This window comes from Eubalaena glacialis, chromosome 3 (genome assembly GCF_028564815.1).
Source record: "Eubalaena glacialis isolate mEubGla1 chromosome 3, mEubGla1.1.hap2.+ XY, whole genome shotgun sequence".
In the NCBI taxonomy this organism is placed as follows: Eukaryota; Metazoa; Chordata; class Mammalia; order Artiodactyla; family Balaenidae; genus Eubalaena; species Eubalaena glacialis.
Genome location: NC_083718.1, coordinates 112509912 through 112522190, shown reverse-complemented (window position 1 = coordinate 112522190; position 12279 = coordinate 112509912). Strand labels below are relative to the sequence as shown.

Sequence of the window (12279 nt, the reverse complement as noted above, 5' to 3'; positions counted from 1 at the left end):
CTGTGTATTAATGTTGTATTCTCCATCTTTACCGAATTCATTAGTTAGATCTAGTGGTTTTTTGGTGCTGTCTTTAGGATTTTCTACGTATAGTATCATGTCATCTGAAGACAGTGATAGTTTTACATCTTCCTTCCAGTTTGGATTCCTTTTATTTCTTTCTCTTGTCTGATTGTGTCTAGGACTTCCAATACTATGTTGAATAAAAGTGATGAGAGTAGGCATCCTTGTCTTGTTCCTGATCTTAGAGGAACACCATTGAGTGTGTGTTAGCTGTGGACTTGTCATATATGACCTTTATTACGTTGAGAAGTCTTTTGCTCTATACCACTTTGTTGAGAGTTTTTATCATAAATGGATGTTGAATTTTGTCAGAAGCCTTTTCTGTGTGTATTGAGATGATCATGTAATTTTTTTATTCTTGAGATTGTTAATATGGTGTATCACATGGATTGATTTGTGGATATTGAACCATCTTTGCATCCCTGGGATAAATCCCACTTGATCATGGTGTATGATACTTTTAATGTCTTGTTGAATTCGGTTTGATAATATATTTTTAAGGATTTTTGCATCTGTGTTCATCTGTGATATTGGCCTCTAATATTCTTCTTCTGTGATATTTTTGTCTGGGGGTTTGGTATCGGGGTGATGGTGGCCTCATGGAATGAGTTCAGAAGTGTTCCTTCTCTGTAGTTTTTTGAACAGTTTGAGAAGTATAGGTGTTAAGTCTTCTCTAAATGTTTGGTAGAATTTGTCTGTGACACCATCTGGTCCTGGAGTTTCGTTTGCTGGGAGTTTTTTGTTTACTGATTTAATTTCATTATTGGTAATTGGTCTGTTGATAGTTCTATTTCTTCCTGGTTCAGTCTTGGGAGATTGTACGTACCTAGAAATCTGTTCATCATTTCTGATTTTGTTGATTTGGGCCCTCTCTCTCTCTCTCTTTTTTTTCTTCATAGGTCTGGTTAGTGGCTTATTTTTCATTTTAAAGAATCAGCTCTTAGTTTCGTTGATTTTTTTTTTAAGTCTGTTTTATTTATTTCTGTTCTGGTCTTCATGATTTCTTTCTTTCTGTGAACTTTGGGTTGTATTTGTTCTTATTTTTCTAGTTCCTTTAGGTGTAAGGTTAGGTTATTTATTTGAGATTTTTCTTGTTTCCTGAGGTTGGCTTGTATTGCTATAAACTTCCCTCTTAGAACTGCTTTTGCTGCATCCTGTAGGTTTTGGATCGTCGTGTTTTCATTTTAATTTTTCTACAGGTAATTTTTTTATTTCTTTTTTTTATTTCTTCAGTGATCCATTGGTTGTTTAGTAGCATATTGTTTAGCCTCCACGTGTTTGTGGTTTTTGCAGTGTTTTTCTTATAGTTGATTTCTAGTCTCATAGTGTTGTAGTTGGAAAAGATTTTTGATAAGATTTTAATCTTAAATTTATTGAGTTGTCCTGAAGCCTAGCATGTGATCTATTCTGGAGCATGTTCCATGTGCACTTGAAAAGAATGTGTATTCTGCTACTTTCAGATGGAATGTTCTCTATATATCAATTAAATCCATCTGGTCTAATGTATCATTTAAGTGCAGTGTTTCCTTATTGACTTTCTGTCTCAGTGTTTGTCCTTTGATGTAATTGGGGTGTCAAAGTCCCCTACTATTATTGTGTTACTGTCAATTTCTCCCTTTATGTCTGTTAATATTAACTTTATGTACTTAGATGCTCTTATGTTGGGTGCGTATATATTTACAATTGTTATGTCTTCTTGGATTGATCCCTTGGTCATTAAGTAATATCCTTGTCTTTTGTTATAGTCTCTGTTTTAATGTCTGTTTTGTCTGATGTAATATTGCTTCCCTGGTTTTGTTTTGATTTCCATTTACATGCAGTACCTTTTTCCATCGTCTCACTTTTGATCTGTGTGTGTGTTTAGATCTGAAGTGAGTCTCTTGTTGGCAGCATGTATATGGGTCTTGTTTTTGTATCCATTCAGCCACTCTGAGTCTTTTAATTGGAGCAGTTAGTCCATTTATATTTAAAGTAATTATTATTATTTTTTTTAACATCTTTATTGGAGTATAATTGCTTTACAATGGTGTGTTAGTTTCTGCTTTATAACAAAGTGAATCAGTTATACATATGCATATGTTCCCATATCTCTTCCCTCTTTTGTCTCCCTCCCTCCCACCCTCCCTATCCCACCCCTCTAGGTGGTCACAAAGCACCGAGCTGATCTCCCTGTGCTATGCGGCTGCTTCCCACTAGCTATCTATTTTACGTTTGGTAGTGTATATATGTCCATGCCACTCTCTCACTAAAGTAATTATTGATAGGTACTTACTGCCATTTTGTTGGTTGTTTTTGTAGTTCTTTCTTTGTTCCTTTCTTCTTCTTTTGCTCTCTTCCCTTCTGATTTGAAGACTGTCTTTAATATTATATTTGGATTCCTTTTTCTTTTTTGTGTGTGTATCTATTGTAGATTTTTGGTTTATGGTTACTGTGAGGTCTACATGTAGAAATCTGTGTGTGTATATATATGTATGTATGATTAGTTTATGTTGCTGATCTCTTAAGTTTGAATGCATTTTAACAACTCTGCATTTTTACTCCCCCTATCCCCACAACGTTTACTGTTTTGACATCGTATATTACATCTTTTTGTTTTGTGTATTCCTTAATTACTTATTGTGGATATAGATGATTTTACTTCTTTGTCTTTTAACCTTCTTACTAGCTTTATATGTGGTTGATTTAATACCCTTACTTTATTTATTTATTTATTTATTTGTACTCTTACTTTATATTTGCCTTTGCCAATGATATTTTTCCTCTCATAATTTTTATATTTCTTGTTGTGGCCTTCTCTTTTTCACTTAGAGAAGTCCCATTCACATTTCTTGTAAAGCTGGTTTGGTGGTGCTAAACTCCTTTAGCTTTTGCTTATCTGTAAAACTTTTGATTTCCCAACAAATTTGAATGAATGAAAGTCTTGCTGGGTAGAGTATTCTTGGTTGTAGGTTTTTTCCTTTCATCACTTTAAGTATATTGTGCCACTTTTTTCTGGCCTGCAGAGCATTTCCTGAAAAGTCAGCTGATGGCCTCATGGGAGTTCCCTTGTACATAACTTGTTGCTTTTTCCTTTCTGCTTTTAATATTCTCTCTTTATCTTTATGTTTTGCTGTTTTAATTATAGTGTGTCTTGGAGTGGTCCTCTTTGGGTTAATCCTCTTGTCTTCCTGGACCTGGATGTCTGTTTCCTTTCCCAGGTTAGGGATGTTTTTAGCTATTGTGTCTTCAGATGTGTTCTCTGCCACTTTCTCGCTTTTGTTTCTCCTTCTGGGACTCCTTTAATGCAAATGTTAGTGTGTTTGATGTTGTTCCAGAGGTCTTTTAAATTGTCCTCATTTGTTTTTATTCTTTTTTTTGTTTGTTTTTCTCTTCAGCTTCAGTGATTTCCACTGCTCTTTCCTCTAGCTCGCTGATCCATTCCTCTGTATCATCTAATCTACTGTTGTTTCCTTGTAGTATATTTTTTAGTTAGTGTATTCTTTATCTCTGATTCTTCTTTATATTTTCTAAGTCTTTGTTAGAACTTCTAACTTCTCATTCTCTTTGTCCATTATTATTCCAGTTTCTTTGAACATCATTGTGATAGTTACCTTGAACTCTATTAGCTAGATTGCATATTTCAACTTCAGTTAGTTCTTCTTCTGGGGTTTTATCTCGTTCTTTCATTTAGAACATACTCCTCTCTTGCCTCATTTTGCCTAACTTACTGTTTTTATTTCTATGTGTTTGGTAAGTTGCTTACACTTCCTGACCTTGGAGAAGTGGCCTTTTGTAGGATACATTCAATGCATCCCAGCAGCACACTTTCCTCTGGTCACCAGAGCTGTATGCTCCAGTGGTAGCCACTATATGGGCTGTGTGGGTCCCTCTGTTTTGGTGGGCTGACAACTGTGGGTGGTCTGGTAGGCATGGTTTGCCTTTGGTCTGGTTGGTTGCCAGGCCCTGCCTTGTGCAGAGACTGCCGACCACTGGTGGGTGGAGCTGGATAATGAGGCTTCTGGCTGCAGAGCCCTGGGTGGTCCCCGGGCTAGTGCTGGCCCACTGGTGGGTGGAGCTAGCTTCTCATGTGGGTGGTTGCAGGGCTGGGGTTCCGGATCTATTGTCTGCCTGCTGGTGTGTGGGGACTGTTCTTGACATGGCTGGCTGCAGGATCTGGAGTGTTGTAAAGTTGGTGCTGGCCTGCTTGTGTTTGGGGCTGGGTCCAAGGTTTCTCGGGGCTGGTGTCAGCCTGCTGTTAGGTGGGACTGTATCCCTGCCTGGCTGGCTGCTTGGCGTGAAGCATCCCAGTACTGGTGCTGAGAGGGTGTTGGGCAGGGTTGGGTCCCTGCTAATAAGCTAGAGGGAGGATTCAAAATGGCACTTGCCGGCACCAATGTCTTCATGGTAGAACGAGCTCCACTAAATTGCTGCTGCCATTGTCTATGTCCCTAGGGTGAGCTCCAGTTGCCTCCTACCCCTCTAGCAGTCTCTCCAACATTAACAGTAGGTTCTGACCTGGGCTCCTTTCAAATTACTGCTTCTGCCTTGGGTCCAGGAATGTGTGAGATTTTGTGTGCATCCTTTAAGAGTGGATGTTTCCCTATTTCCCTCAGCTCTCTGGCTCTCTGAAAGTAAGCCCCACTGGCCTTCAAAGCCAAACGTTCTGGATGCTTGTCCTTCTGGTGCAGGACACCTGGGCTGGGGATCCCAATGTGGGGCTCCTTGGCCAGAACTTCTGCAGTTGTAATTATCCTCCTATATATCCAAGTGGGTCTACTTGGGGCTATGGGTCTTGACTGTACTGCATCTCTGTTCCTCCTACCTGTCTCATTATGGCTCCTTCTTTATATCTTTAGTGGTAGATCTTTTCTGCTAGTCTTTTGGTCTTTCTCATCAATAGTTGCTCTGTAAATAGTTGTAATTTTGGTGTGCCCTTGGGAGGAGGTGAGCTCAGGGCCTTCCTACTCTGGCACCTTGGCCACCCTGACCTCTGCTCTTTTTTAAAAGTGATGCTTAAAATCATGTGATAACCAATGAAGACTGTACTAAATTTCATTGAATTTATTGACAAATATTTTTCACTGTAGTAAAATATAGGTAACATTACGTTTACTGTTTCAAGTGTACAGTTCGTTGGCTTTAAGTATATTCCCAGTGTTGTGCAGTCATCACCACCATCTGTCTCCAGAACTTTTTTCATCTTCCCAAATGGAAACTACCCATTAAATGGTAACTACCCATTCTTCCCTACCCTTAGCCCCTGGGAACCAACCACCTTCTACTTTCTGTCTATATGCATTTGACTGCTTTAGGTACTTCACATAAATGAGGTCATTCAGTAGTTGTCCTTTTGTGTCTAGATTATTTCACTTAGCATAATATCTTCAAGATTCATCCGTTTTGTAGCATGTGTCAGAATATCCTTTTAAGGCTGAGTAATATTCCATTGTATGTATACACTACATTTTGTTTATCCATTCATCTGTTAATGGACATGTGGTTTCCAACTTTTGGTTATTATGAATAATGCTGCAGTGAACCTGACTGACTGGAATCCTCTTGAAATTTCAAACTTAATGGTAAAAGACAGCATGCTGGGAATTCCCTGGTGTCCAGTGTTTAGGACTCTGCACTTTCACTCCCAGGGCCCAGGTTCAGTGCCTGGTCGGGGAACTAAGATCCCACAACATCGTGGTGTGGGGGAAAAAAAAAAAAAGCATGCTATTAGAAATGTCCTTACTTTTCCTTTTGTGGTAAAAGTGGTGATATGTGTAAAACAACATGGTGACTAACTAATGATCTCAACAAATACTGTTTGTTGAGTAAAGCAATATATTTTAGGAAAAATTATATGCTGAAAATTTGCTATACAGTTTATTATAGTACACATATTTCTAATATCTCAGCTTACAACGTTTGCTAGATTCTGGTTTGATAGTGAATTATATTTTGAAGTACTGTTTTTGTGAACCACTAAAGGAAAGATGTGTTGAAGATTTATTCTCAACAGGAAGTGACTTGAACAGTGTTTTATGAAAAAACCATGTAATAACCATGATAAAGCAGTGCATTAATAATTTCCTTTAAAAAGGAAATAGGGATATGGTTGCAATTTATTCACTTCATCATTTATAGGTAAGCAAAGGAAATTAAAGTGAGAAGTCCACAGAATATTACAGCATATTTTTATTATGGTTAATTTTATAAAAATAATACCTTTGAAATATAGTAGACTTTTTACAGTATTTCCAAATGAAATGGGGAGGGACTATTGAAAAACTTTGTTTCACACAGGTTTGCTGTTCATCTCCTGTTGTTTCTAATGTGTTGATGTTTAATAAGTGGCTGTTAGTAATATACTTTCCTAGCAGGTACTTTTGAGAAAATGTAATCTGGTTTTTCAAGATAAAAGGGAAACCTTAATAGTGAATGTATAGTTGCTTTTCCAAAGAAACTTGAGCTACGGAAAAAGAATTTTGATGATGAATGTTTGGAAATGCATCTATCATTGTAGAATTTTGTTGCTGAAAATGATGTTTGTCACCTGCAACTACTGTATCTGCACACTTAAAACATTAAAAGAAATTTATTGCTTGTTTTAAAGTCAGTGTGAACCAAGGATGTGTGTGGCGGGGGGGGGGGGCGGAGAGGGGGTGAGAGAGAGAGAGAGATTGATTTATAAGTAATTGGGTCACATGATTTTGGAGGCTTGACAAGTCCAAACTCTGCCAGGTAGGCCCAGGGAAGAGTTGCAGTTCTAGCCCAAAGGCAGTCTGTTGGCAGCCTACTGGCAGCATTTTTCTTGAAGGGGGTAGGTCAGTTTTTGTTCTAGTAAGTCCTTTAACTGATTGAATGAGGCCCACCCACATTATGAAGGGTAATGTGCTTTACATATTCCAAATTAAGCAATTTAAATATTACCTCATCCAAAAACACCTTCACAGAAACATCCGATAATATTTGACCAAATATCTGGGCAGTGTGGCCCAGCCAAATTGACACATAAAATCATATTACAGTCAGTTTCAGCAGAGTTTAAAACTGCACTGAAATTATTGTTAAAATATAAAGATGCAGTGTTTTCTGATTAAGCCAAATTTTTGCATAAAAAGGAATTGGAAGGTATAGTCAACAGTGGACTTCTTCCATTTAGACCTTTTTATCTTTATATCTTTGTGAAGTGTCATTTGTTTCCCCAGCTGTGACAACCACTAAATCTAAATGTTCCAGTTTAGAACCAAGGCTTTCAGATTGCTTTGCCATTAAGTATTAAACCAAGATTTTAGAAGTAATGAAGCTTGCTGAATTCATTGCTTTCACTAAAATTGTTGTTAATATTTTAAAAAGTTATGGCCCCAGGGCTTTTGTTTGTTTGTTAAATAAGTTTTAAAAAACTATTTAAAATAATGTTTATTTCATTTTCATTTCTTTTTAAAATTTCTATTCTTGTGGATTTCATAATAACATAATAGAATAGTATATAATTTATAGATAAATATACATATAGGGGTATTTGTTCAGAATTTTTACTGATTAGGGTATATAATAAAAATTTTTGGAGATTTCATCTAGAAGATAAAGGAAGTTTAATATAAAATTTGATGAAGAGGATGATGGGAAGAAGCCTTTGAAGCATTTTGGAAAATGAAGGATGACTGTTTCAGCTTCAGACTATTCTTTTTCTGGAATGTTTTGTTGTTGTTGAGAGTTCTTCAATTTGAAATAGAATTCCAATTTATAATGGGAAATATTACTAATACACCAATTAAGTTTACTGAGCAGTGCATTCTCTTGCTGTTTTCAAATCTACTTTGGTAGCCAAATAATAATGAAAAAGTTGCATGAAAGAATAGAATTAGAGTAGTAATACCAAACTATGATAGCTAGATGAATTCTATCTCTGCTGTTTAGATAGACTTTACCTTTATAGGTAGAATTTTATAATGATTTAAGGTAGGGAAAGAGATAAAAGGCAAAGATTTTGAGATGATTCATTTGTAAATAACACATGTGATTAAACCATGGATGATTTGGAAAGATAAAACAACTAGAGATATAGAAAGGGATGATATCTGAATATTTTGCTAGAATTACAGATTTTTGATATGGGAGATGTAGAGAGCACCAAGTTATTAGCCAATTTGGAGACTATTCTTGAAAAATAGGAGATAATGGTTTTTCAGGCAACAGGTAGAAGGGAATATCTTTTGAAGGCAAAGAGCCTTTCAGGACAGTGATCTTTATGTGTTAGTATCATGTTCACTGCATAACACTTTATGACATCAGTATAATCCTACTGAGGTGGGTGATGGGACTCCCATTTTAAGATGGAAAGAGTATAAAGAGCCTTGGTAACTTGCCCAAGGTCAAAACATATGGTAAACATGCAGAGTCCAGAATTTGAACCCAGGTTTATTTGATTCTGTTCAAATTATTCTTCACTGAGAGCCTGCTGTGGTGCCGGGCATAGTGCTTGTGCCTTAGGAGTTCAGAGTAGAATAATACATGGCTCCTGCTCTCAATATAGTATTGCAAGTGAATAAGACAGTAATTTATAGGGAGCCTTGGGGAGCTAGAGAAAGACCACTTAGCCCAGTCTGAGATTTTAGGGCCATTTTCTGTAGGACATAGTGCCTCATTTTCTGTAGGACATAGTGCCTGAACTGAATCTCAAAGGAGGAATAAAGAGTTAATTGAAAGGAGATGATCTGTGGAGAGTGTTGCAGCCAGGGGGAACCACATGTGTAAAGATATTCAGGCATAAAAATAGCATGATTTATGCTGAAGAACCTATTTCTGTCTAGGCCTTAAAGGATGAGATTGGTGGGGACCAGCAGAAGAGCCTAAGTTTCTCTTTTCATACCTCATTGCCTGTACAGATATCAGAAGCTGGTTAAAATATTTGTGGATAAAATTTTAGACTTTTCAGTGTGGTTTTACCTTCCTTTTCTAGGATCAGTTCGACAGCTTAGACAAGCATACACAATGGGGAATTGACTTCTTGGAAAGATACGCCAAATTTGTTAAAGAGAGGATAGAAATTGAACAGAACTATGCAAAACAATTGAGGTAAGTTACATTTTTTTTTTCAGTTCTCAGAAATGAAATTACATGTTTAAATAGTTGGATATTAGATAAATGTGATATACCAGAGGTTAAATTCTGTGTTTTTCATCAGAGTTAGATTGAATTAGGTAACTGGTTTGTTTTAATGACTCATTTAATTAAATCATTGCCTAGTATCAGAAGGAATATTGGCTAGCTAGATCATGAGTAGCTTTCATTCCAGAAAGATACTTAAAGTCATAAAATCAGGAAGCAAAATTCCAGGAAAAAGAAATACCTGGGTATTAATTCTGTGCTTTACAGTTTTATTCCCCTGTAACTTTTTGCTTTAGTAATCTTTGCAAAGTGTTGAAGAGTTCTCCAGTTTCTCATTTCTTCAGAGTTTCGAAGACTTAGAAAGTGAGTGTGATGAGCTGAGTTTCTGTCAAAAACTAGATATACAGGGACTTCCTGGTGGTGCAGTGGTTAAGAATCCGCCTGCCAGTGCAGGGGACACTGGTTTGATCCCTGGTCCGGGAAGATCCCACATGCTGTGGAGCAACTAAGCCCGTGTGCCACAACTACTGAGCCTGTGCTCTAGAGCTCGCGAGCCACAACTACTGATGCCTGCGTACCTAGAGCCTGTGCTCTGCAACAAGAGAAGCCACCGCAATGAGAAGCCCGTGAACCACAACGAAGAGTAGCCCCCGCTCTCCGCAACTAGAGAAAATCCACGTGCAACAACGAAGACCCAACGCGGCCATAAATAAAGAGATAGATAGATATTACTGATGAAAGTGATTTTGGAATATGTGTTAGGAAATAAAAATATGTGTTAGGAAATAAAAATAAAGGGAAAATTTTAATCTTAAATGGAATTTATCTTAAGATATTGTTCAAGCAGAAAATTGTCGTTAGACCACAACCTGACAAGTAGTTTTGCTGCAACTTATTCAATAAAAATGGTGTTTGAAGCCTGAAGACTAGACAACAATATAAGGTTCTAGCTGTAGGGGTTAGGATTCTTTATATTGCATAGTGACAGAAAAATCCAACCCACAAGGCACACATGAGTAAAAAGTTTAGGCATATTTTGACTAATGGGTCAAATGTGTCTAGGCTCCATTTCTTGGCTCTGCTTCCCCTTGTTGCTTTTATCCTCAGATTTCATTCAGTACCATCCTTTTTATCCCCATAGCTCTAGATTTCATATCTTCATACCCCCATATCCTGGGGAAGAATGATGGTCTTCTCTTTTGTGCATTTGGGCGAGGAGAGAGGGAAGGAAAGGGGGAAAGAAGAAAGTGAAAGAAGGGAGAGGAAGAAGATGGAAGGAGAGCAGAGTACAAGCGTGTATCAGCTTCTTTTCTCCAGAAATCCCAGCAAAAGTCTCCTTTTGTCTTGCTGACCCTGGTTAGATTATATGCTTATCCTGAACAATTCACCGAAATGAGAATATTAGATTGATTTATAGCTAATGGTGGGGGGAGGGATAGGTGCCCAAAAGAAATTTAAGGTAGTAGATCACAGAAGGAAGGGGGATATTTGAGTGATAAACCACATATGTCCACCATTTGTAGCAGTTTATGCAAGGAGCTGACTGGGTGTAGGGATGAAATAGACTAGTATGATGAATAGGTTACTTATGTTTATAATGATATACATACTACTATTATGACATCTATTGAAATAGTAGCATCATGCTAATTTCATGATCCATTTGCTTCCTATGTTTTTTTTAAACAAAGGAATTTCCATATGAAAATATAAACAGGGAACCTACTAGTATATTAATAATAATTGTGATGATATTTTACCTGTCCAAAAGTTTTGACTTGGGAACTTTACCGTTCAGGAATCTGGAAGCGTTAAGGACCTCTGAAAAGTTAAAATAACAATAAAAAAATGTATTCGTGTGTAAACAATGAAAAATTTCCCTCATTTACTTTATAATTTGATCTCAACTCTAGCACATTAAGTTTTCTGGTTTCTAAGTATTCCAATAGAAGTGAAGAAAAGAAATGCTACAGACAATACAGTGATGTGATGGCAGTGTGAAGTGACAAATAATAAAGAAAAGATTAAAAGATTGCAAACAACAGATGAAAAAATTGTTTCCAGCCTAAAGGTACCTGTCAGTAAGGGAATGATGAAAAATACTGTGGAATATGCAATTTGAAAAAGTCAGGTGTAGCAGCATATTTAAAAGGCTACTCAGTCTGTCAGTGTAAAAAGCAAGTTGCAGAACTGAATGTACAGCAAGACCTCCTTGCTTACTTTAGCTTGAGTATATAGCTATATGTAAAATTTGTATGTATTCTGAAGAGGTCTAAAAGCGTACACCCCAAATTGTTTTACACTGGTTACCTCTAAGGAATGAGAGTGGGGGGATGAGAAGGGAAGGAACTTACACTTTTTACTTGTATTTTTAAATTATTGAAGTCTTTTCAACAATTGTATAATCTTAAGCAAAGAAGATGGTATATTTCAAAAGAATCCTATCACAAATTATAGAATAAAAATTGGTAGTTTATAAGGTAAACCTTCAGCAATCTGCAATGTTTAATTGTCCAGAATAACTTGGGCCTCAAGGGTTTCAGGATGGCCAAGGTTTTACCAGAGTAACAGGACTATAATCAAATGGCAAACTTGTTTGCCTTTCTGTGTTGTGACTGATAATAACGGTTATAATTTTCACTTAACTTGCAAAAAGAGATTTTAACACCACTTCTTTGAAGCAGGAGTGGCTAGAACCCACAATTCCCTGATATGAAAATATAATTTTGTAGTGAGAAAGTAGGTTTTGTCATGTACAGATGCTCAGGTTAAGTGATTTGCATCTTTTTTCTGTCCCAGCAGACTAAAGAAATTTAGTACATTGTCATCCTAACAATGGCTCTCACTTGCAGTGATTCTCAGCAAGAGCAGGATTATTGGAAGGTGTTGAGGAATTCCAATAAGGAAGAGTTGGGAGGAGGCTTGTGTAACTTGAAAACCATCAACTCCCTTCCCTTTCTCTACATTGAGATTTGCTGCTTTGGATGAATGCTTAGTAAATGACTGGATTATCAGCTACTCTTTATAGTATCTGTTTTGTCCAAAGGGAAGAAGTGTGCCTTGTTTATTTCCTCTTCTTTAATGGGAAATTCTTTTGGTTGACTCCCTCCTGTTTTTGCTACTGCAGAGGACAGT

At 37.0% G+C, this 12279-nt stretch overlaps 1 protein-coding gene across 2 annotated transcripts in view; it reads left to right on the top strand.

Annotated features, from left to right (window-relative positions):
- The window catches only part of FNBP1L (formin binding protein 1 like), a 127390-nt gene that overhangs the window by 61990 nt on the left and 53121 nt on the right, over positions 1-12279 (top strand). For both annotated transcript variants that reach the window (XM_061183877.1, XM_061183876.1), the window contains exon 2: positions 8996-9111. In XM_061183877.1, the coding sequence (XP_061039860.1) occupies positions 8996-9111 (116 nt within the window). The remainder of the gene's footprint in view (positions 1-8995; positions 9112-12279) is intronic.